The sequence below is a fragment of the Solanum verrucosum genome, unplaced genomic scaffold (genome assembly GCF_900185275.1).
Source record: "Solanum verrucosum unplaced genomic scaffold, falcon-dt-bn FXZP01000268.1, whole genome shotgun sequence".
NCBI lineage: Eukaryota > Viridiplantae > Streptophyta > Magnoliopsida > Solanales > Solanaceae > Solanum > Solanum verrucosum.
The window spans coordinates 123,301-145,440 of NW_026019957.1; the positions used below are offsets into that span (position 1 = coordinate 123,301).

A 22,140-nucleotide genomic window follows, 5' to 3' on the forward strand; every position below is an offset into this window, starting at 1 on the left:
TTGAAAATTTTGTACCAGCTTAAAAAATGGTATTAGTTGTAGTTATTTGTATATTACTTCTAAGATATTCGATAAGTAAATTTGGTAGCAATTTTATGTATTTGATACTTAATATTTTTGTAAATTTGGCGTGGGATATTAAAATAATACCAAATGTTGTGATGTGTACAAAAGTTATAATATACAACATGTAAAACTATTTTAAATATTCAAAGTATCAAGTTTACCTATTTGTATCAAGTGAAAAGAATATAGTATCAGATGTAGTTCAAAATATACAGTTAGAATAGTATTAATCAACTATGTATCATATACATTATATTTTTTTGTATATTTTGTATCTGTTACTGATATAGTATCAGCTTTTGTGAGTTGTTCCAATCTTATAATCGACAATTTGTACTATGTGTTGTGAATAATATAATTTGTTATTTGTGGAGGCAATGGTGTATCATGTACATAATAATTTTGTAGAAATTTTGTATCATCTTACAAGATATTATAAGTTGTACATATGTGTATATTATTTATAGTAATAAACTGTAATGAAAATAAAATTAAAAGGACCATAAAAAATTATGGACATAAACATTTTTCAAATTTAAAAGTATTAAACTGCAAGAATGTATTAAACTGCAATGAAAACAAAATTAAAAGCAACATAAAAAAATTATGGACATAAACATTCTTCAAATTTAGAAGTATGTATTACTTAGAAGTATCATGTTAACATGATGAGGAATACTACAAAACAGTTAATCTTCAAAACAACAAGACTTCAACACTTGACTGTCAGTCAGTAAATAAAATACTAATCTACATTAATCATTTCATCATCTGCTGATGGAAGGAAGTCACTCTTTGGCCTTGTAGGATCATTATTCTCGCTAACGTATTCCTCCTTAGCCTTGTCGGTACCATATTTTCATAACAGTGCCACATATCTTGTGCGAAGATAGTCACTTCGAAAAGGGATCGATGAGATTTTGATTTCATCGCTCAGAAATTCAGCAAATGCAGCTACATACGTTCCGCCGTCACTGCAAACAGGAATAAGATACAATATAAATTGAATGAAATGTGTAAGTAAATGAAATGTGTAGATACATATATCATCCTAAAAATTTGACCAAAAACCTGGTATATGTGTAGAAATTAGAAAGTTATACTCAATACCTATATTTGATACCTAAATCATAATAGCATTCAATCTTATAAATTGATCTTTAACTTCTGATACATTAACAATAATATAACAATAAAAATATACCAAAATTATTGTTTCTCGGTACCAAGTGCAGATTTCAAACAATATAATGAATACAAAATTATTTATCAATAATGTATCAAACTAAAATCAAAATAAAAACAGGGAAATACATAAAATTGATATCGGAAAAAAAATACAAAAATATTATATACCATTGGTAGTGTGGGTCGAGATATAGGAGAGGCAACCTTTCTCCCCCTTTTCCTTGGAATTTTTGCATCCTTTGTTTTATATGATGCATGTACTTCCTTTTTTGATTTTGACTTCTTAGAACTTCGATTTACCATTATTGCCGGTTCATGCAACCTCTTAGATCTCAGTTCTGCCCAGTTGGGATCTTCTTAATCAAATATGGAATTATTGTTCGGTGATACTATTTAGGTAATCTCAAAACTAAAAGATGGAGGATCCATAATGCAAGAGCCAAAACGATTAAACACAAAAAAAAAAAAACCGAAGAAGATGATAATACCTGTTTTGAACTTTACAGATGGTTGAAAAGAGTTGGAAATCGTTTGAAATTCAAATTGATTTGATAATATGGAGAGATTGAAGGCGAGATTTTATGAATTGAAGACGTGGGATTACTTTGCTGAAGAAATAATGTATCCGGGAGAGTCAGTTTTGGGGAAAAAGAAGGGAATTTCTTATTTTTATTAAAGAGTAGGAAAAAAGGAATAATAGGTAAAGTAAAGTAGTGTAATTTGATAATTTTTCCTAAAAATAAAGTTAGTTACCTAAAAGAAAACTTCTTTAAATCAATCGTTCAATATAATTATAGGTAGATTTCACAAAAAAAAAAAAAAAGACATTGTACATAACTGTACGGATGGGAAAAATATTTAACAAAAAGGGAAAATTGTATGAAATAGCAAATTATTAATTCAAATTAAATGCTATAGTCATAGTATATTTTAATTGTAATTCACAACAAACATCTCATTTTTTTTGTCATCTGATTTGGTATACAATTAGTCATTATATACATTTCGGTATAAAATGTGTTTGTGTTTGTATAAAGCGAGAGAAAAGTGTATACACAAATACAAATATATATATTTTTGTCTTATACACTTATAATTATACAAATATAGATTTTATTATTCAAATTACAATGTATAAATGAATTTATACAAAACGGAACAATTTGTATAAAATTAGATGTTTCTAGCGAATTATACAAATCAAAAGCTCTATAGCAAACATAAAATTTGTTATGGAGCACAATTATACAAACTATAGCTATAACATACAAATATGATTTTATGTTGCTATATGTGAAAGTTGCTCCAACAAAAATGGCCGTATGTATATGCAATGTATCGATATTATATTTATAATGCATCTACCTTATCTTTGCATTTTTTGCGAGTTTTTGTTTAAAAAATCCTTAAATTATACCTTCAACTTAAACTACATCCTTAAATTATATTTTTTTTACAAAAAAACATCCTCCAAGTATTTAAAACTTAACAACGTTCATCCCTCTATTAAAATTTGTCAAAAAATTAGCGAATTCCACATAAAAAAACATATGCAATTCATATTATTCTCATAAAAAAAATCAATAATATTATTACTAGTGGGAAAATTCATCCAAAAAGATTTTTAAAAAATTGAGACTCGTGTTTGTTGTTAAAAAAACAATGTTAGGACGGTGTGAGTATATGAGGAGACATGATTTGCTATTCTCCTTTACCAACTGAATGGAGTTGGAGCTTAATTTCACACAATATTCACCTTACAAAATCAAAATGTTGCTAGAACAATAATTTTTTGGGCAAATAGATAATTGAGGGATCAAGATTCAGCTAATTTTGATCTATAGTACTCAAGTTTCATTTTTCATTATTAGAAGTAAAAGTCTCCGAACGATACCACTTTTTGCAGGTTCAATATAAAAACAAAACATTTCCATTGATAATTCTTTGATATCAAATGAAATGAAAAGTAAATAAAAATAAAATTGGTAATTAAAAGGAAGACCATGCAAAATGTTGTTACTAAAAAAAATTATAATATTATTTTAGATGTATGTAGAATGAACAAAATTGGTTTATTGGGGTGATTTAGAGAGTTTAATTTGCTGAGAATAGCGTGACCTGTACATGTTGTGAAGAACTTGTTAATTTTTAACATTTTTTAACAATAGGATGAAAGTTGTCAAATTTTAAATAATTGAGGGATGTTTTCTATAAGAAAAATAATTTAAGGATGTGATTTAAGTTGAGGGTATAGTTTAAGGATATTTTTGGCCAAAACTCTGAGTAAGAATGTCATACACCTAATTGACACATGGGCTAAACCACGAAAATTTTTATTATGTAGTGAGGCATGCCAAGTCATACTTGTATGAAGTATGAGACATTATTTGATTGACAAATGGACTGGGGCCCATCTGCCAAGTGATAAAGGGGTATCTATTAAGTCCTTTCACCCATTTTTTTTGTTTTGCACTTATTTCAATATATTTTTTGTTTTCATTTTTATAAATGTTTTGTTTCTTAACTAATCTAATCAGTTTATGTTTTTTCTTTTTTCTTTTTTCTTTTTTCTTTTACACTTATTTCAATATATTTTTTGTTTTCATTTTTTAAAATGTTTTTTTCTTAACTAATCTAATTAGTTTATGTTTTTCTTTTTTGTTTTACACTTATTTCAATATATTTTTTGTTTTCATTTTTTAAAATGTTTTTTTCATTCTTAACTAATCTAATTAGTTTGTGTTTTTTCCTTTTTATGTAGTGAATTTTGATTTAATTTTTTATGACCATTGTATAAATTTTTATTTTACTATATTAATTTTTTTTCTATTATATGTTATGTATTGATATTTTAATAAATAGTTATTTGTACTTAATTTTTCGTTTATAAAATCAAGATATAAGTAATTTCTTTAATTCTAACAATTATTATTTTTATGAAAAGTATAAATAAAATTTGTAAAGTCACAAAAAGTCTTTTAAGGAATAAATTAATAAAATTATCATTTTTATTTATAATTTCCTAAGAAACGTGTAAGAAAAGTAGATAAACAAAATATTTATTAAATTTCACCTAACTTGAATTTCAGGAATAAAAAATATAGTATAAATTGACGGAAAGCTTATGTATTTATGTAGGTGTTTATGGATACTTTTCATAAATAAAATTATTTAAGTATGGAAGTGCAAAATTTGAAACAATGGTTGAAAAAGAAATCAAATAAAAAAAAAGGTAAGAGAGAGGGGGAAAACGTCACGAAGGAAGAGAGAGGAAGAAAGAGTTTGGACATTTTTTGTAATGGGACCCAATTATCCACTTGTCAAAGAATAAATGGAGCATCACACAAGTTTTGTCTACCACGTCATATTTGTGCCTCATTCATAATAAAAAATTTCCTAAACCAGCATACAATTTAGGGAAAATTGTATATAATGGCAAACTAATAATTCAAATTAAATGGTATAACCACACTTTGATTTAATTGTGTCCTGTAGCAAACTGTTTGCCAGCGTCTCTCTCCCTCAAACTCTCGCTCGCCACTCTCCTCTCTCGCTCACTCCCTCTGTGTTCTCCTCTCTCGCTTTATACACAGAAGTGTATAAATTGCGTTTCTGTTTGTATAAAGCGAGAGAAAATTGTATATACACATGCAAATACATATATATTCGTCCTATACACTTATAATTATACAATAAAAATATTCTCCTGCCCAGTTCTCTTGTGCCTTTCTCTCTTTCTCGTTTTATACAACAGAAGTGTATAAATTGCGTTTCTGTTTGTATAAACTGAGAGAAAATTGTATATACACATGCAAATACATATATATTCGTCCTATACACTTATAATTATACAATAAAAATATTCCCCTGCCCAGTTTTATGTTTGTATAATGAAATTATACAATTCTGAAGAGGAGCCAACGAATTATACAATTGCTCTTTTTGTATATATGTATAGCGAAATAGACATCTTTTAATTGTATATGTATAGCGAACTATACATATATATGTTTGCTATGGAGCGCAATTATGCAAACTTTGCTATAACATACAAATATGATTTTTTTGTTTGCTATATGTGAAAGTTACTCTTTTTTAAGTTGTCCTTTAATTTCTAGCAACTCTACTTATATAAACACTACCATATGATAAGCCTCAATTGCAATCTACAAAATTAATATTATGGCTAGTGATCTGCACATAGCTATTCATGAAGATGAACGCGCAGGAGCAGAAATTGCATATGGAGCCGAAGACTGCTACTCTCTTATTGTAAAGGTCTCGCAATACTCAGGATTTCCTAAAGGAATGCTACCACTTAAATACCTTGAAGAATTTGGTTATGTTAGCAAGACTGGATTCATCTGGATGAAACAAAAAGCCCCCTACCAACATTATTTTTCTTCAATTAAAATGCTCGTTAGCTACGCGAAGATGATCACTGCATACGTCGAGAGAGGTATAGTATATTTGTTTTGCATGTCATGTTATATAAAAGTTTGAAAGAAGGTATTTTAATTAATTATTTGATTATATTATATTTCGACAGGTAAGATGAAAAAAATAAGTGGTGTTAAGAGTAAACAACTACTTCTTTGGGTGCCTACAATTGAAATGAGCATTAATGAAGATCAAAAGAAGATTTATTTTAAAACTCTTATGGGAATTGGAATGTCTTATCCCATTATTGTTTTTATGACTGATGAGGAGAAGGAAGAAGCTAAGTATAGTAGTGCATAAGATTTGGTTCCTCTCTATTTTGTATTTTGTATTATGTTCATTTCCTTTTTTAAAATTAATGAATAAAATCTAGATCTTAACTATGATTGATTAGGATATTAAATATTTTATATATTATATGGAAACATTATAATAAAGGACAAATCTAAAGTGTTGTACATTCAATCGTTTAAATTAAAAATAGTGGAGAAATATATAATATGTGTTTAATTGCGTATCATTAATATATAATTTTTATGTTTTGTGTTTTGATTAATATACCCGTGAAATAAGTTATTCCAAACTTGTCAATCAAACAACAAATTAAATGACACTGTATTTTAATAGCAGGACTATTCAATGTTATCCTTCACACCAGACGAACCCTTTAATTCTAACCTGTGATGGCCATACCCTTGCACCAAATTAATATAGGACTACTAGTACATATACGAGATCCAATAGTTTAATTAAATGCTCAATAAAAAAATGGAATCTTTTGAATTTGTAATTTTAAATAAAAATTTGTATAGCTATAAAAACATATCAATAAACATAAATAAAAAAATATAAAGTAAAATATATTTTATTTTTTTGTAACCAATGCGAAAACAAATACACTTAAAGAATACTCGATCTCCGAATCACCCTCTACTCTAATAAAGATATTAGAGTTAAGCCTCATGTAGAACTCTAGTTACACAAATCTCTACAACAATCAACTATACTTATTCATTTAGATTGTTTAACTACCTCAAGCCTATCTACAAATTCATTCTTAATATGTGTTACGACTGCATCTATAATTAAAGTTATGTCTTTAAACAGTTTTCAGTTCCTTAAACCTGGTATATCATTGCTCCGCACAATGCAATAATAAGTTCTTTGTGAAATTGCTGCCAATTCTTCTAATTGTGGCAGTTTGAACTATGATACAAATAAATTTGGAGATTAATATTATAAGTTATAAAGAAATAACATATTATTAATGCAACAATTTCATGGATGAATTTTCATTCATTAAATTCTATTCAATTTTTTTGTTATATAGTTAAATCTTTATCAAATGACGCCTATTCCAACACAAGAATTAATTAAGAAGAAGAAATTGAAAGTTGCACCCCAAAAAATTTCTTTTCAAGTTAGGTAGAATACTTAAAATTTCTTTAATATTACTATGCAAACTTTAATTGTGGATACCAAATTATAATAGCAGTCTATACCATATATTGCACGTAAAAATTATGTATGTGTCTCTAAATCTCATTAATATTACTATGCAAATTCTAATTGTGGGTACCAAACTATAATAGCAGTCTATACCATATATTGCACGTGAAATTATGTATGTGTCTCTAAATTTCTTTAATATTACTATGCAAATTCTAATTGTGGGTACCAAACTATAATAGCAGTATATACCTAATTAATTAATTGACTATATCTATCTATTTAAAGAACAAAAGAATTCACTTCCTTTTTATTTATTATGTTTAAAAAAATGACTTACTTTTCTTTTTATTATGTTTAAAAAAGAATGATCTTTTTTCTTTCTTGACAATACTTTAATTTCAATTTTCTACCTGACATGTTTAAGACCACAAAATTAAAAGACATTTTGGTTCATTTGATATAAATTTAATCTAAAACCATAATATTGAAAAGTCTTTTTCATTTCAACTCTGTGTTAAACGAAACTAGGTCTTTCTTTATTAAAACAGAAAGAGTATATGTTTTTATATTCTATAATTCCAAAAGATTTGACATAAATCTTAGGAGTCAGAGACAATATTTAGGTTAATACTAAATAAAAAGATTAAATGAAAATTGAATTAACTATATGTGTGTATAGCGATGGAGCGAGCCAAGTTGATAAGAATATGTGATAAACTCAAAACACTTCTCCTTGACAATTAACATGGATTGTGATGAGATGATTGAGATTCCTTAATTTCTAATTAGTGGCTTTGGTTTAAATTCCTAGGAATGGGGGGAAAATGTTGGGAGCACCACTACCAAAATTGAGCTTACAGTATGAAACTCGAATTTAGTCAAACTTCGATACAAATATTGAATCAAGTGGAATATCATAAAAACTTCTCCTTAACCAATTGATGCCATAATTAAGCTTGTGAATAATTTCTACAGTCACTCTATATACTTCTTCATTTCTGTCCCATTTGGTGCAAGTGTTGAGATACACTCGTAGTCATAAAGAGTAGATTTAGTTATCAATAGTTATTAGTATGTTAGAGGTTTTCAATTAAATATTTGAATCTAATCTTAACTACAAGATTAGATTAAGTTGTTAGAGTAGTTCCTTAGAGTTAGTCAAGTTAGTTACAATTCCTTAGAGTTAGTCAAGTTAGTTACATTTACTTGTATTTAAGTTGATGTTGCGATTGAATAAAGATCATTCAAGTTTGTTTAATTCTCAATCTTTTTATGGTATCAGAGCCCCTTTAAAACTCTCACGAGTCTGATCTAAAAAATTTCCCTCTTCAATAATATGCATGTACTTGCTACTACCAATGACAATGTCGCAGTAGTTTCATCTACCACTCATGTGGTATAGTTTAACCTAGCTGCCCAGTTATCCATCAAACTGCAAGATAACCTCAATTTTGCGACCTGAAAGGTGCAACTAGTGATGCTATATACTCAACGGACACAAGCTCATTGAACATCTCACTGCTACCAAACGTGCTCCACCAACCACATTCACCCAAAATGATAATACAATCTCAAATCCTAAATTTGAGACGTGATTTTGCCAGGATCAATTAATTCAACAGACAATGATGACATCCGTTAGCCCTACCATAACTCCCACTATTGCAATTGCTTCCTCGATAAAAATGGCCTGGAAACTCCTTCATACAACTTATACCAACAAGAGTCACACTCGCATCTTCAGCTTACGAGATCAGTTACAAACTTGAAAAACCCTCCAAGATACTTGCTAAGTCCTTGAGGAGATTAGATCAATTGGTGATGATTTCAAAGTAGCAGGCTCTCTAGTGGCTGATGATGAACTAGTAGTCAAGATCTTGAGTGGTCTGGTCATAAGTAACGTGAGATCTTTGTCGTTATAATATCGCATGTTATAGCCTTGAGCTTTGAGGAACTATTTCAGAAACAAACGAACCATGAACTCATTCCCAAACACCAAGATATTGAAAAATCATCCGCAATCATCACGACTGCAATTGCACAAAGGACCACCTTTCAGCCTCAACATCACAAGAATAATCGTTGTTTTTCTAATCAATCTTGAAAACCGCCGGCTCAACCATAGACGTACCATGGCAATCAACAAAATTGGAAAAAACCCAGGCAAGCTGTGAAATGCCAATTGTGCCAGAAAATCAACCACGCTGTCTATGTGTGTCGCTCAAAGTCGCACAATCACTTTAAAGCAAAATTTAAGTTTGTGTCGAATCACCACTCAGATGCAAATCCTTATATCCTTGATTCTGAAGCAATACATCATGTCACAATAGAATCGGATAATGTTGAAGAATATACTGGCAATGAGGATGTGTCTATGGGTGATGGTAAAACTATTATCATTACTCACACTAGTTTAGCTCAAATAAAGACTTTTAATTCTAATTCATGCTTTCTGACACTTCTTGTGCTCCAGCTATAAAAAAGAATCTTATTTTTGTTGTTAAGTTTTGTTGTGACAATCTAACCTTTATCAAAAAAAGATTATACTCTTTTCTTGTGAAGGAACCCAAAACTCGAAGAATGTTGGTACAAGATCAAAATAAAAATGGACTCTATGAGTGGCGCCTCAAGGATCATATGTCACCTTCCGCTAACTTCACCTCCACCAAAGTCTCTTGTCAATTGTGGCATTGTCGCCTGGGTCATCCTAATCTGAAAATTCTAGACTTAGTGTTGAATATATTTTTACTTCCCTTTTCCACCAAAGAAAAGTTTGAGTTTTGCAATTCTTGCTCATCAAATAAAGCTCATCGTTTGTCATTTCAACAACTCACTTTAAATAGTAATGCTCCTCTTCAAACTCTGTTTAGTGATTTATGGGGTCTATCACCCATTTTATCAATTGATAAAAAGTTGTATTACTATATTTTTGTTGATTATTACACCAAATATATTTGGTTGTATGCAATAAAAATAAATGTGAAGTTGCTTCCATTTTCGAACAATTTGATCCTTTGGTGAAATTTTTTTTAAACACAATTGCCTCAGATTATATTGATGGAGGGGGTGAATACATAAGTCTTAAACAATACCTACAAAAATGACATTGAAAATTTAATTTCACCAACCTACACACTCCAATGAGTTTTCATAGTTGAACGACGATATCGTCACATTGTTGAAACAACTAGAACTCTTCTCAATGAAGCCTCACTACCATCTGAACTATGGTCATTTGCTTGTCATCGTGTTGTCTATCTCATAAATAGACTTCCTAAACCTTGCTAAATAATGATTCTCGTTATAAAAAAATATTTGGAAAACCATCAAAATACTATTCGCTAAAAATTATTGTCTTTGTTATTCATGACTTTACCATGTACACAAAATAAGTTTTAGCCTAGATCTACACAATGTGTTTGCTTAAGAGTTTCTATTGTTCATCATGCACATCTCTGTTTTGAACAAGTGAACTCAAAAATATTCATTAATCGTGATTGCCAATTTTGTGAAAATATTTTTTCCTTACTCAAATTTTCTCACACTTGGAAAAATAAATTTTCCAAGTTACATTGAAAAATCATAGAGTCCTATGTCTCTAAAGAAAGTCATCCAGAAGTCCAACATAATTTGGACTCCAATCTCATCCCAACTCTTCCGTCACCTTTCTTTGCTCCCCTAACCGTTCCATATTATTTCAATTATTCAAAAGATTTGCATTTATCTCTCAACACTCAAGAGTCCATGATTTAGGGGAAACTAACATCAATCTTCAGTTCATCAGGTATTATCTCTATCACTTCTCCTTCTCTATTTAATAATCTTTCAAATACCACCTCTACTTCATCACTCGCTTCTAATCATCATCCACAAATATTGATCCAACAGCCACTAAATCCCCCAAACACTATTACAATTTCCAATGCCCTTCTACCCTCCAGTGTCGTCATAAGGTCCCAGAATAATATCAAAAAACTGAAAAAATAATCCAGCTTCTTGGCTCACCTTTAAGCCACACCAAATACTTTTAAGCAAGCTATTAAGCACATTGAATGGAAGAATGTCATGGATTTGCTATATCAAGCTCTAATGAAAAATTAATCTTGGGAACTAATTTCTAGGGACCCAATGAAAATTTTTGTTGATTGTAAATGGTTGTGTCGAATTAAAAAAGAAAGTTGATGGTCTATTGACATGTATAAAGAGCGATTAGTAGCAAAAGGTTTCACGCAATGTCCAGTATTGAACTTTCATGAAACCTTTAGTCTGATTGTCAAATCAACCACTATCGAGATCATTTTGTCCATCGTTATTCAAAACAAGTGGAAGGTTCACCAACTTGACGTGAACAATGCATTTTTGCAAGGTAACTTATCGGAGGAGCATATATTCATGGATCAACCGAAAGGCTATGTTATCACTGATTTTTCCAATCATGTATGTCGTCTCAAAAAGGTCATTTATGACCTAAAACAAGCTTCACGTTCTTGGTATGAGGCTCTCAAATCTCATTTGACTAATATCAAAATTTTTAAATATGAATCAAATGCCTCTCTGTTTATCTTTACATATAAGGTTGTCACTATTTATATTCTGATGTACGTTGATGATATTCTCATTACTGGAAATTACCTTAACCTTGTCGAACATGTCATCAACTCTCTGGCTGGCAAGTTCTCCCCGAAGAATCTTGGTGAACTCAATTATTTTTTGGGGATTGAAGTTAAACATGTTCTCAATGGGATTGTCTTATCACAGGCCAGACACATTTTTGAGATTCTCTCTATGAAAGATTGCAAAGGAGTTGCAACACCCATGTGCTCAAGTTCACCACACAGAGCAGACGATGGTTCACCCTTGTCAATGCAATTTTGTATCAACGCATTCTGGATAAGTTGTAATACTTATCATTCACATATTTTGATATTACTTTTGCGGTAAATAAATTATCTCAATTTATGCAATTCCCGAGTTTGGAGCACTGAAAGACAATAAAAAAAGTTTTGTCAATATCTCAAGTCATTAGTAATATCGTGCTTACAAGTTTTTCATCATTCTGATAGGAATATGTATGTCGATGTTGATTGGGTGGGAGATTTCAGTGACAGATTCTCTACATCATGTTATATACTCTTCTTGGGACCAAATCTTATCTGTTGGTCCTCTAGGAAACAACAATTAGTTGATCGGTCTTCCACTAAAGCAAAATATAAATCAGTAGCTAACACACTCTTTGAGACTACTTGGGTCCAAAACATGTTGAATGAATTACAGTACCAAGTCTCAGATATGCCAAACATTTTTTGTGATAACATTGGTATTTCATATTTTAACGAAAACCCAGTCTTTCACACTAAGACAAAGCACATTGCAATGGACTTTCATCAAAAATGTGCAATCAGCCAGAGTTATTGTCAAATATCTTTCCTACATGATTAAGTTGCAGACACTCTCACTAAGCCGTTGTTTAAGCCTGCCTTTCTTCGATATTTATCCAAGTTAGGTGTTGTTACACCACCTAACTTGAGAGGGTGTGTTGAGATACACTTGCAGTTATCAGGAGTAGATTTAGTTATCAATAGTTATTAATTTGTTAGAGGTAGATTTACTTTAAATGTTTGAATTTAATCTTATCTACAAGATTAGATTAAGTTGTTAGAGTAGTTCTTTAGAGTTAGTCAAGTTAGTTATATTTACTTGTATTTAAGTTGATGTTATAATTGAATAAAGATCCTTCAAGTTTGCTTTAAATCTTAATCTCTTTAGCAAGTACTAGGACATTCTCCGTAGGAGAGGTACATGCCTGGTTTACTTCCCTCTAACAAGATGTGTCTTAGATAGGTTTATTTTTTAAAAATTAAGACAAGAAGTTGTGTTTAACTTTGTTGTGGTATTGTGTGTCTTTCACTTTGGTGATTAATGAGAATCAAGTTTATTACCTAAAACAAAAACTTCTTTAATCAATCGTTCGATGTGATTATAGGTAGATTCTATCAACAAAAAAAATTGATTATTATGTGACTGTACAAATGGAAAAAATATCTTTTAATAAAATTGTCATTATGTATATATCGATATTGTGTAAATAGTTATGTAAAGTGTAATGTACGATATTGTATAAATATTATATAACCATATATACATGAATCCATGATATATAACTATGTATCATAAATGTATATACATCCATGTACATTGTTATATAATATTTATACATTGCAACAATTCATCTTACTCACGAGTTAAATTGTTTTCAATGTCCATCAACTCAAATCTCCTTTAAACAATTCCAAATTTCATATATGACTTTCTTTCGATGTTTCGTTTCCTTTTATATATTATTCACTCAAAATAATTCACATTTTATCTAATTTCCCCTCTAAGTAATTCAACTAGCTTCAAAGGACTTTTATTTTGGACTACAACTAGTGTTTGACAATTAAATTAGTGAGCATAATTGTGAGTATCAAATATTAGATGGAAAATCTAAAGAAAAATATTTGCCCTCATTTTTGTTTAATTTGTTTTTGATAATAACTACACCATAAGCTTAATTTTTCCACCTTATTGTAATATCGCACCATTAGCCTTCTCTATTTCCCCTTGAGACTATTTTCTTTCTCACATTGTTAGGAATGCTTGTGTAACACGGACAACCTAGAGGTTGGCCAAGCTATTGGGCCTTGGGCTAAACCACAGAGAGGCCTAAGAATTAGACAATCCAATATCATAGTTGCTTGGGATCCAGATTGAGTAGAGTATAAATGATTGTCGTTTGTGGTTGTGAAAAACTATGTTAATTGTGAAGAAACCGTTTGTTTCTCTCATCTTTTTTTTAAAGTCTAATTTTCTCTTCCTTATTCTTGTCCCTATCCTTAATTTACTTATTCTTTAAGCATTTTTCATTGTAATTCAACAGTTTAGTTAAATGTTGTCATTGTAATTTGGCTATCAGTGATTATATATTCCTTGAGTATTTGTATTGAGAATTCGAATTTGTTACAGCTTGTCACTGCTTTTGCTCTTTGTGTTTGTATATTTACAAGTGAGGAATATTAAACCTCGAGATGTGGATTGTAAGGAGTCGTTTAACAAGGTGTATATGAATAATACTGAATAAGGTGTATTAATAATGTTGATATTAGTAATTCTAGTATTAATTATACTGAGATTATTTTTTATACAATAATTAATTTAATGTCTTAAAAATAACATGTATTATATAGGTTATTTATATGTATCCTACCAATCGACCCCTTAGGTGATATGGTATCCCCTCCGTATCTTTGCATTCTTTGGCTATCTCTAAGTGAAAAATGTCAGCCAAGTAATTAGCACATGGGCTGGACCACCTTACAATTTAAGTTGTCATTTAATTTCTAGCTACTCTTTTTATTTAAACAGTAACAACATATCATAAGCCTCAATTGTAGTCTACAAAATTAATATTATTATGGCTAGTGATATGCAAAAATGAATTCATGAAGATGAACATGTTGAAGCAGAAATTGTGTATGGAGTTGAAGAATGCTATCGTAGTATTACAAATCTCTTGCAAGACTCTGGATTTCCAAAAGGAGTGCTACCACTTAAATACCTTGAAGAATTTGGCTATGTTCGCAAGACTGGATTTGCCTGGATGAAACAAAAAGCTCCCTACGACCATTATTTTACTTCAATTAAAATGCTTGTGAGTTACGCCACTGAGATAACTGCATATGTCGAGACAAGTATATATACATTATTGCTAAAATCTGCTTATTTTTAGAAATATATATTTTTTAAATATTGCTTTTGAAAAAGAAGAATTGTGTGTCTGGCTAATTTTATTTGAAAATTGTTTTTGATAAGCAAATTGTGTTTGGCTAAATTTTTGTTTAAAAAGTGCTTTTGAGAGTGAAATTATTAAAAAAAAAATATTATCGATGCACTTTTAATGTTAAGATTCTTTTATAAAGAGAAGTTATTTTAAATATCTATTATACAAAATTTAATAAATCAAAATGTACATATTCAAATTTTCAATCAATATTAATATACAGAGATAAATAAAAAAACTGATATAATATTAACATGATGATTTAAGTATAATTAAAAATATCAAGCAAAATAAATTTAAAAACAATTTCATAAATTAAATCACTACATACGAAAAAATCACCATAAAATAAATAAGCTTAAGGGGATATATTGGTAAATATGCATATAAGGCATGAATATTTTGGTCTTTAAAAAAATAATTTTATGTTTCTGCTTTTTTTAAGAAGCAATTTTTTAGCTTCTTTCCAACTTCATAAAAACTACTTCTACTTCCATTTAAAAACAGTTTTTACTGATTGACCTAACATCTTAATTTTGCAAAATAAGTGGTACTCTCCCAACAGCGATACCAAACCGTTTAAGTTATTTGAAAGAACATATTTTTAATTAAAATTGTATTGTAAGTCATTTCATATAAAAAATTTAAGTTATTTGAAAAAAAAAATTATATTATATTATACCTCGACAGGTAAAATGAAAAAAATAAGTGGTGTCAAAGGTAAGCAGCTGCTTCTTAGGGTACCTGCAGTTGAGATGAGCATTAATGAAGATCAAAAGAAGATTTATTTAAAACTTCTATGGGATTTGGAAGGTCTTATCCCATTACTGCCTTTATGACTGACGATGAAAAGGAAAAAGCTAACGAGTAATGCATAAGATTTGGTTCCTCTCTATTTGTATTTTCTCCGTTTTTCCCAAGTTCTTATTTGAACTAAAAAATGTTTTTTTTTTTTTTAAATTAATGAATAAAATCTAGACCTTAATCATGATTGATTAGGATATAATTGCTCATGATATATATGACAACATAATTTCATATTGAAGAAATAATTTAAATAGTTGTATATTCAACAGTTTAAATTAAAAATAGTGGACAAATATATAATGTGTTTAATTACGTATAGTGTATATATATATGTGTGTGTGTAAAGATTCTAATTAATAGTAGTTGATAAGTGACAACTGAGAAATATCAATTTGTATAGTAATATTGAGTATACTCCTTCGTCTTTATTTGTTAAAATTTGATTTGACACATTTATTAAGAAAATAATGATTGGTATATTGAGTTTCCAATTTACTCCTATTAATTGATAGGGTCTTGAACATATATTCACTAGTACAGTTTTCAAAGACATTAACTTAATGTTCATAAATTCAGAATATAATAAGTAAAAGAAAATTGTCATTGATTTGTCAAAAATGACAAGTAAAAGAAGAAATCAAATTAGAAAATATTTGACAAATAATTAAGGACGAGGGATTATGAAATTGAATCCAAATGTCGGATGAAATAACGTGAAGTAAAGGGAGAGAAATGTCAAATCAATGCAAATACAAATGTCTATATATAAAGCTAATTTGAATTTTTTTTTAAAATATACAAATAAAAATAAAAATTGAGTTAAAGTTTGGTTTATGTAAAAATGAGGTTTTTAACCGTTGGCTGCTTACATTTTTCATAAGCGTCTCACACGTACAAAGTGTGGTTAAGACAATTTGCTTTTTCATGACTCATGTAACAGATAGAGGGGAGGGGGTGTTTAAGTTCATTTAGTCAAGTCTATTGGTGGTCTAAGTACTAGCCACTAGGTATAGTTCATCAACAAAAATAATAATTCGAACTAAGTTTGAGGACGTTTTCACCACTTCACTCTTTATATTTGCACATAATAACCATCCGCTGAATAGGCGTAAAGCTATAAAATTAGGTACACATTTTAATAAACTTAATAACTTTTTTGTCTAGATTGTATTAAAAAAACGAAGAAGGGCCTAAAATACCCTTCAAGAATAGAGAATGGAACAAAAATACCCTCCTTCCACCTTTGGGCTCCAAAATACCCTTCCATCCACCTATATGAACCTATACTACCCTTTCACTTAATAGATTTTTTAAGATAATAGTTAATCTTTTCATTAATAACGCGGCAGCCTTTAATTGGCTGAAATTTAAATTAATAAAAAAATATTTTTTTTGTTCTATTCCCTATACTTGAAGGGTATTTTAGATAAAAATTGATAAAGGTTATAAAATAGTAGAACACTGGCTCCTTTTATCTTTTCCATATTAATAGTTTGTTGTGAACCAAACTATGTAAGGGTATATACATAGACTAGAAGAGGAGAATAAGAGCTCGTTTGGTTTTTGACTTTTAAGTCAAAAATAAAAAGTCAAATCAAAATGACTTTTAAGTCAAAAAATAAAAAGTAAGGGGAGACCTATTTTTGGTTTTGATTTATTTTAAGTCATTTTCAACTTATTTTAAGTTTTTTTTGGCCTTGTCAAACACTTCCTAACTTATTTAAAATCATTTTTAATACTTATTTTAAACTATTTTTTATATTTGTCACACACTTTCAGAAGTCAAATACTGACTTTAAAATAAGTTTGACTAACTTTTAGACCAATTCAAACACCCTCTAAGATTGATTTATAAATTGAAATTATTGAGTCATAGTAAATTATTGAAGTTATTTGAAATCTACCCCAATCAACAAATGATTAAAAGAGGCGACAAGGGGTTTGAAAGAAAGGATTACATGTATTGTGAAGTCAAATGCCTCTATTTCTTAGTCCAATTTTTTTGGGTTTGCTTCTCATCCTTTTTTTGATTCTATTACTTCATCAGTTCTATTTTATGTAAGCTAGTTTGACTCGGTATAAATTTTAAGAAAAAAAAGTAAGATTCTTAAAATTTGTGGTCTAAAATAAATGATAAAATTTGTGTGACTATAAATAATTTCATTAAGGGTAAAATAGATATTTTAAAATTAAATTGTTACTTAATATAGAAATGTGTCATTTTTTTTGGGACTGACTAAAAAAGAAAGTAAGTCATATAAATTGGGACAGAGGGAGTATATCTTATGTATTCGATATATAAGAGTCTGTGTAAATATGGGCCTAATAGATAATATTGTATTTAGGGCAAATTATAGAAATCACATACTTTTAAGGCAAAATTACAATTTATCCCTTAAAAGTTTATAATTACAGAAATTCCTCAAACGGATACAATAATATAAGCGCTGATACATTAATCTGATGCGCGAGATACATTAATCGGTAAGTAAGATACATTACATTTTATACATGATACACTAATCTGATGTACATTTTATACATGATACACTAATCTGATGCGTGAGATACAATAATATAAGCACTGATACATTAATTTGATGCGCGAGATACATTAATCTGATGCGCGAAAATGAGGGATTTTGGAGATTTGTAAAACTTATAGGGAATAATGGTAATAAGTAAACAAAAAGGTGGGGTTTCTGTAATTTTTCCTTTTATTTATTTCAATTTATGTGGCACAAATGATATTAGGAGAGTGAATAAATTTTTTAAATAATTTAAGTTCTTAATTATTGTAATTTATAATACTTTTAACGTAATTTTCAAATAATATATGTTACTCACTATGTTCCAACTTATGTGAACACATGTGATATTTCCAAATTAGTCAACCAAATTTTAGTATGGTTGTTTAAATTTTTTAAGTTGTTAATTATTGTAACTTATAGTACTTTTAATTAATTTAAATAATGTGTGTTATTTCCTATGTCCCAATTTATGTGGTACATGTGCAATTTCGAGAGTTGATCAAATTTTTAATATGTTTCTAAATATTGTAAGCTGTGAGTTATAGTACTCTTACCGTAATTTTCTACTCTCTGTCCCAATTTATGTGACATATGTGAAATTTCAAAAAATAATTATATTTTAATATGTTTTTCAAATATTTTAAGTTGTTAATTATTATGATTTATAGTACTCTTAACGTAATTTTCAAATACTATATGTTACTCCCTCGGTCTTAATTATGCAATACGGGTAAAATTTTGAGAGTTAACTAAATTTTTAATAATTTATGTTTATTTTTAGTACTATTATTTACATGCATAACATATAAAAAAGAAAACAAGACAAATAAATTAAAATGAAGAAAACACTACATGTGAATAGAGGAAGTTGAATTGTTGAAGGAAAAAGCAAACCGATCAATTGACCGGGCTGACCCTAAGCTCCTTTAACATATATATATATATATATATATATATATATATATATATATATATAGTTTTGTTAAGTTCTTTGAGTTGTAATCATTTGCTATTATATTATTAATAAAACTCAAATTTAGAAATCGTGGAAAATAAAATGCACAATAAGAATGCACAATGTATTCTTTCAAGATAGTTATTCCCGTTGCACCTCCTATTCCGAATTTCGTTGTTTCTGTTTCCAACGTAAAAAATCTAATTCCTACCACTCTTGATTATACAAAATATATGCTTTTGGAGAGAGTTATTTCTTCCCGTGTTTAAAGGACATGGTGTCTATGGCTTCATTGATGGAAGTCATCTATGTCCAGAACCTATTCTTACCATGGAGAACGGAACTTCGACTATTAATCATGTTTTTCAACAATGGATTCAACTTGACTCCATTGTTTTGTCATGGATACAAGCCACAATCTCTCAAGAGATACTTCAGGCTATTATTCATCCTAACAACAGTCTTACTGTTGGCAAGGCGTGGCTACAGATTGAACGTCTTTTTCGTGATCATGCTAGTTCCCGAACTCTCCAACTTAAGTTCAATTTCATAATCTAAAGAAAGGTTCTCTTTCTATCTCTGATTATGTGCACCGCCTCAAATCCATTGCCGATTCCTTGATATCAATTGGTAATCCTATCTCTGATTCAGATCTTGTTCTCCAAGTTGTTTTTAGCCTACCTTTCGAATCTCTCTCTGTTAGCACTTCAATCTCCACCAGAATTCCACTTCCTTCTTTTCTTGAGACCATATCTCTTTTATTTCTTCATGAGACCCAATTAAATGGTATTTCCTATGCCGCGTTAGATTCTTCTACTGCTTTACTAGCTAACCATAATTCATCTTCTCAAGGACGTGGACGTGGAAGAAATTCTAATGGTGGTCGATATGGTAATGGTGATCGTGGTAGAGGCCAACAACAACAATAACAACGGCAACCATAGAAACTATTCCACTGCTCCTCTCCAATCTGCTTCACGTCTTCACGCTTCTTCTATTCTAGGGACAACTCCACACACTAGTACTTCTCCATTCTATCTTAGTTGTCCAGTAGTGCCTTCTCCTTTTCAATGTCAATTATGTTTTCAACCTACTCATACTGCAAGAGGTTATCCATCTCTTGGTTCTAAAGAACTTTTTTTTTATCTTCAATCTTTCTCCTCTGCGCATTCTTATGATCCGACAGGTCATACTCATTGGTATGTTGACACTGGAGCCTCTTCACACATGAAACCTAATCTTTCACATCTCTCTTATGTTCAACCCTATAATGGTAATGATCGTGTTATGGTAGGTAATGGTAATCAACTCCCCATCTCTTATACTGATAATAATACATTCTCTACTCATTCTTCTACTTTCTCTCTAAATAATGTTTTGGTTGTTCCAACTCTTTCTTGCAATTTTTTAAGTGTTCGTAAATTTACTTTTGATAATAAATATTCAATTGACTTTGATGCTTTTGGTTTTTCAATTAAGGACTTCCAAACGAAGAGAATTCTTCTCAGGTGCAATAGTTCGGGTCCCCTTTACTCTTTCTCTCCATCAACTCCTGTTGTTGTTGCTCATCATGCTTTTGTTGCTTCCCATGCTTCTCCAACTCTCTGTCATCGTCGTCTAGGCCACCCTAGTATAGGTGTTCTTTCTAGTCTAGTTAGAAATAATAATTTGCAATGTTCTTTTTTGAAGAATTTAGATTTTCTTTGTAATTGTCAACTTGGCAAGCACACAAAACTACCATTTAAGGAATCCATATCTTCTTCTACTTCTTCATTTGAATTGATTCATAGCGATATTTGGACCTCCCCAATTCCCTCTTTTACTGGTTTTCGTTACTATATTTTATTTCATGACGATTTTACTAAATTTACATGGGTGTTTCCAATTCGACGCAAATCAGAAGCATTCCTTATGTTCAAAAACTTTTACTCTTATGTTTTAACTCAATTTTCGGTCAAAATTAAATCACTACAATGTGATGGAGTTGCCGATTACGTCAAACTTTCTTCTTTTCGTGAGTTTTTAAATTCAAATGGTGTTTGTCTTCGCATTTCATGTCCACATACTCACCAGCAAAATGGTAAAGCCGAACGAATGCATCGCACTATACTAAATATGCTTCGGTCTTTACTTTTTCAATCTTTTCTTCCATCTCAATTTTGGGTTGAAGCTCTTAATACTATTGTCCATATCTTAAATATTCTACCTTCTTCCAAGCTCAAGTTTAAAACTCCTTATGAACTTCTTTTTGGTAAACAACCATTGTATCATCATTTACGTGTATTTGGTTGTTCTTGTTTTCCTAAACTTCGTGATTATGTACCACATAAGTTGAGTCCTCGATCTAAACATTGTATTTTTCTTGGTTATCCTTCAAATTATAAAGGTTTTAGGTGTTTTGATCCTTTAGAAAATAAAGTTTATATTTCCCGTCATGTTATTTTTAAAGAGGACTCTTTTCCATATCCTTCCTTAATTTCTTAGTGTATATCTCCAAACACTTCCTTGTCTTCCTTTAAAAATTCATCATCACTATTATTTCCTTCTCTCACGTCTCCAAATATTTCTCCTACTTTATCTCCAAATAGAGTTTTCAATTTGCATACTTCTCTTAATCTGGAACGCTTTAGTCCCCTGCCGACACATTCCTCGTCTTTCTCACCTACTCCAATACGTCCATCTAGTACTTATCCTAATGTAACATCCTCAACGCTGCTAGCTTTTGACCTTCTCAATCTAGGACTCAATCTTCTCTATCTCCAGTAACTACTTCTCCTAATTTACAAGGACTCTATACACAGAGAGGGAACAGTTCCCTATGTATCTCAAACGCAAAACGTTTCATCTCTTGATTCTAAATTACATCCGATGATCACCCGAGC

At 29.8% G+C, this 22,140-nt stretch overlaps 2 protein-coding genes and 1 pseudogene across 2 annotated transcripts; all 3 read left to right on the top strand.

The window, feature by feature from the left end:
* The first annotated feature begins 5,436 nt into the window (after positions 1-5,436).
* On the top strand, positions 5,437-5,994 carry LOC125814715 (uncharacterized). The gene is made up of 2 exons (XM_049494183.1): positions 5,437-5,713; positions 5,804-5,994. Exons 1-2 carry the CDS (start codon positions 5,437-5,439, stop codon positions 5,992-5,994), a joined length of 468 nt encoding a protein of 155 aa, XP_049350140.1.
* Positions 5,995-14,599: 8,605 nt separating this feature from the next.
* On the top strand, positions 14,600-15,836 carry LOC125814716 (uncharacterized; annotated as a pseudogene).
* Positions 15,837-19,588: 3,752 nt separating this feature from the next.
* On the top strand, positions 19,589-20,187 carry LOC125814717 (uncharacterized). The gene is made up of 2 exons (XM_049494184.1): positions 19,589-19,775; positions 19,910-20,187. Exons 1-2 carry the CDS (start codon positions 19,589-19,591, stop codon positions 20,185-20,187), a joined length of 465 nt encoding a protein of 154 aa, XP_049350141.1.
* Positions 20,188-22,140: the final 1,953 nt, after the last annotated feature.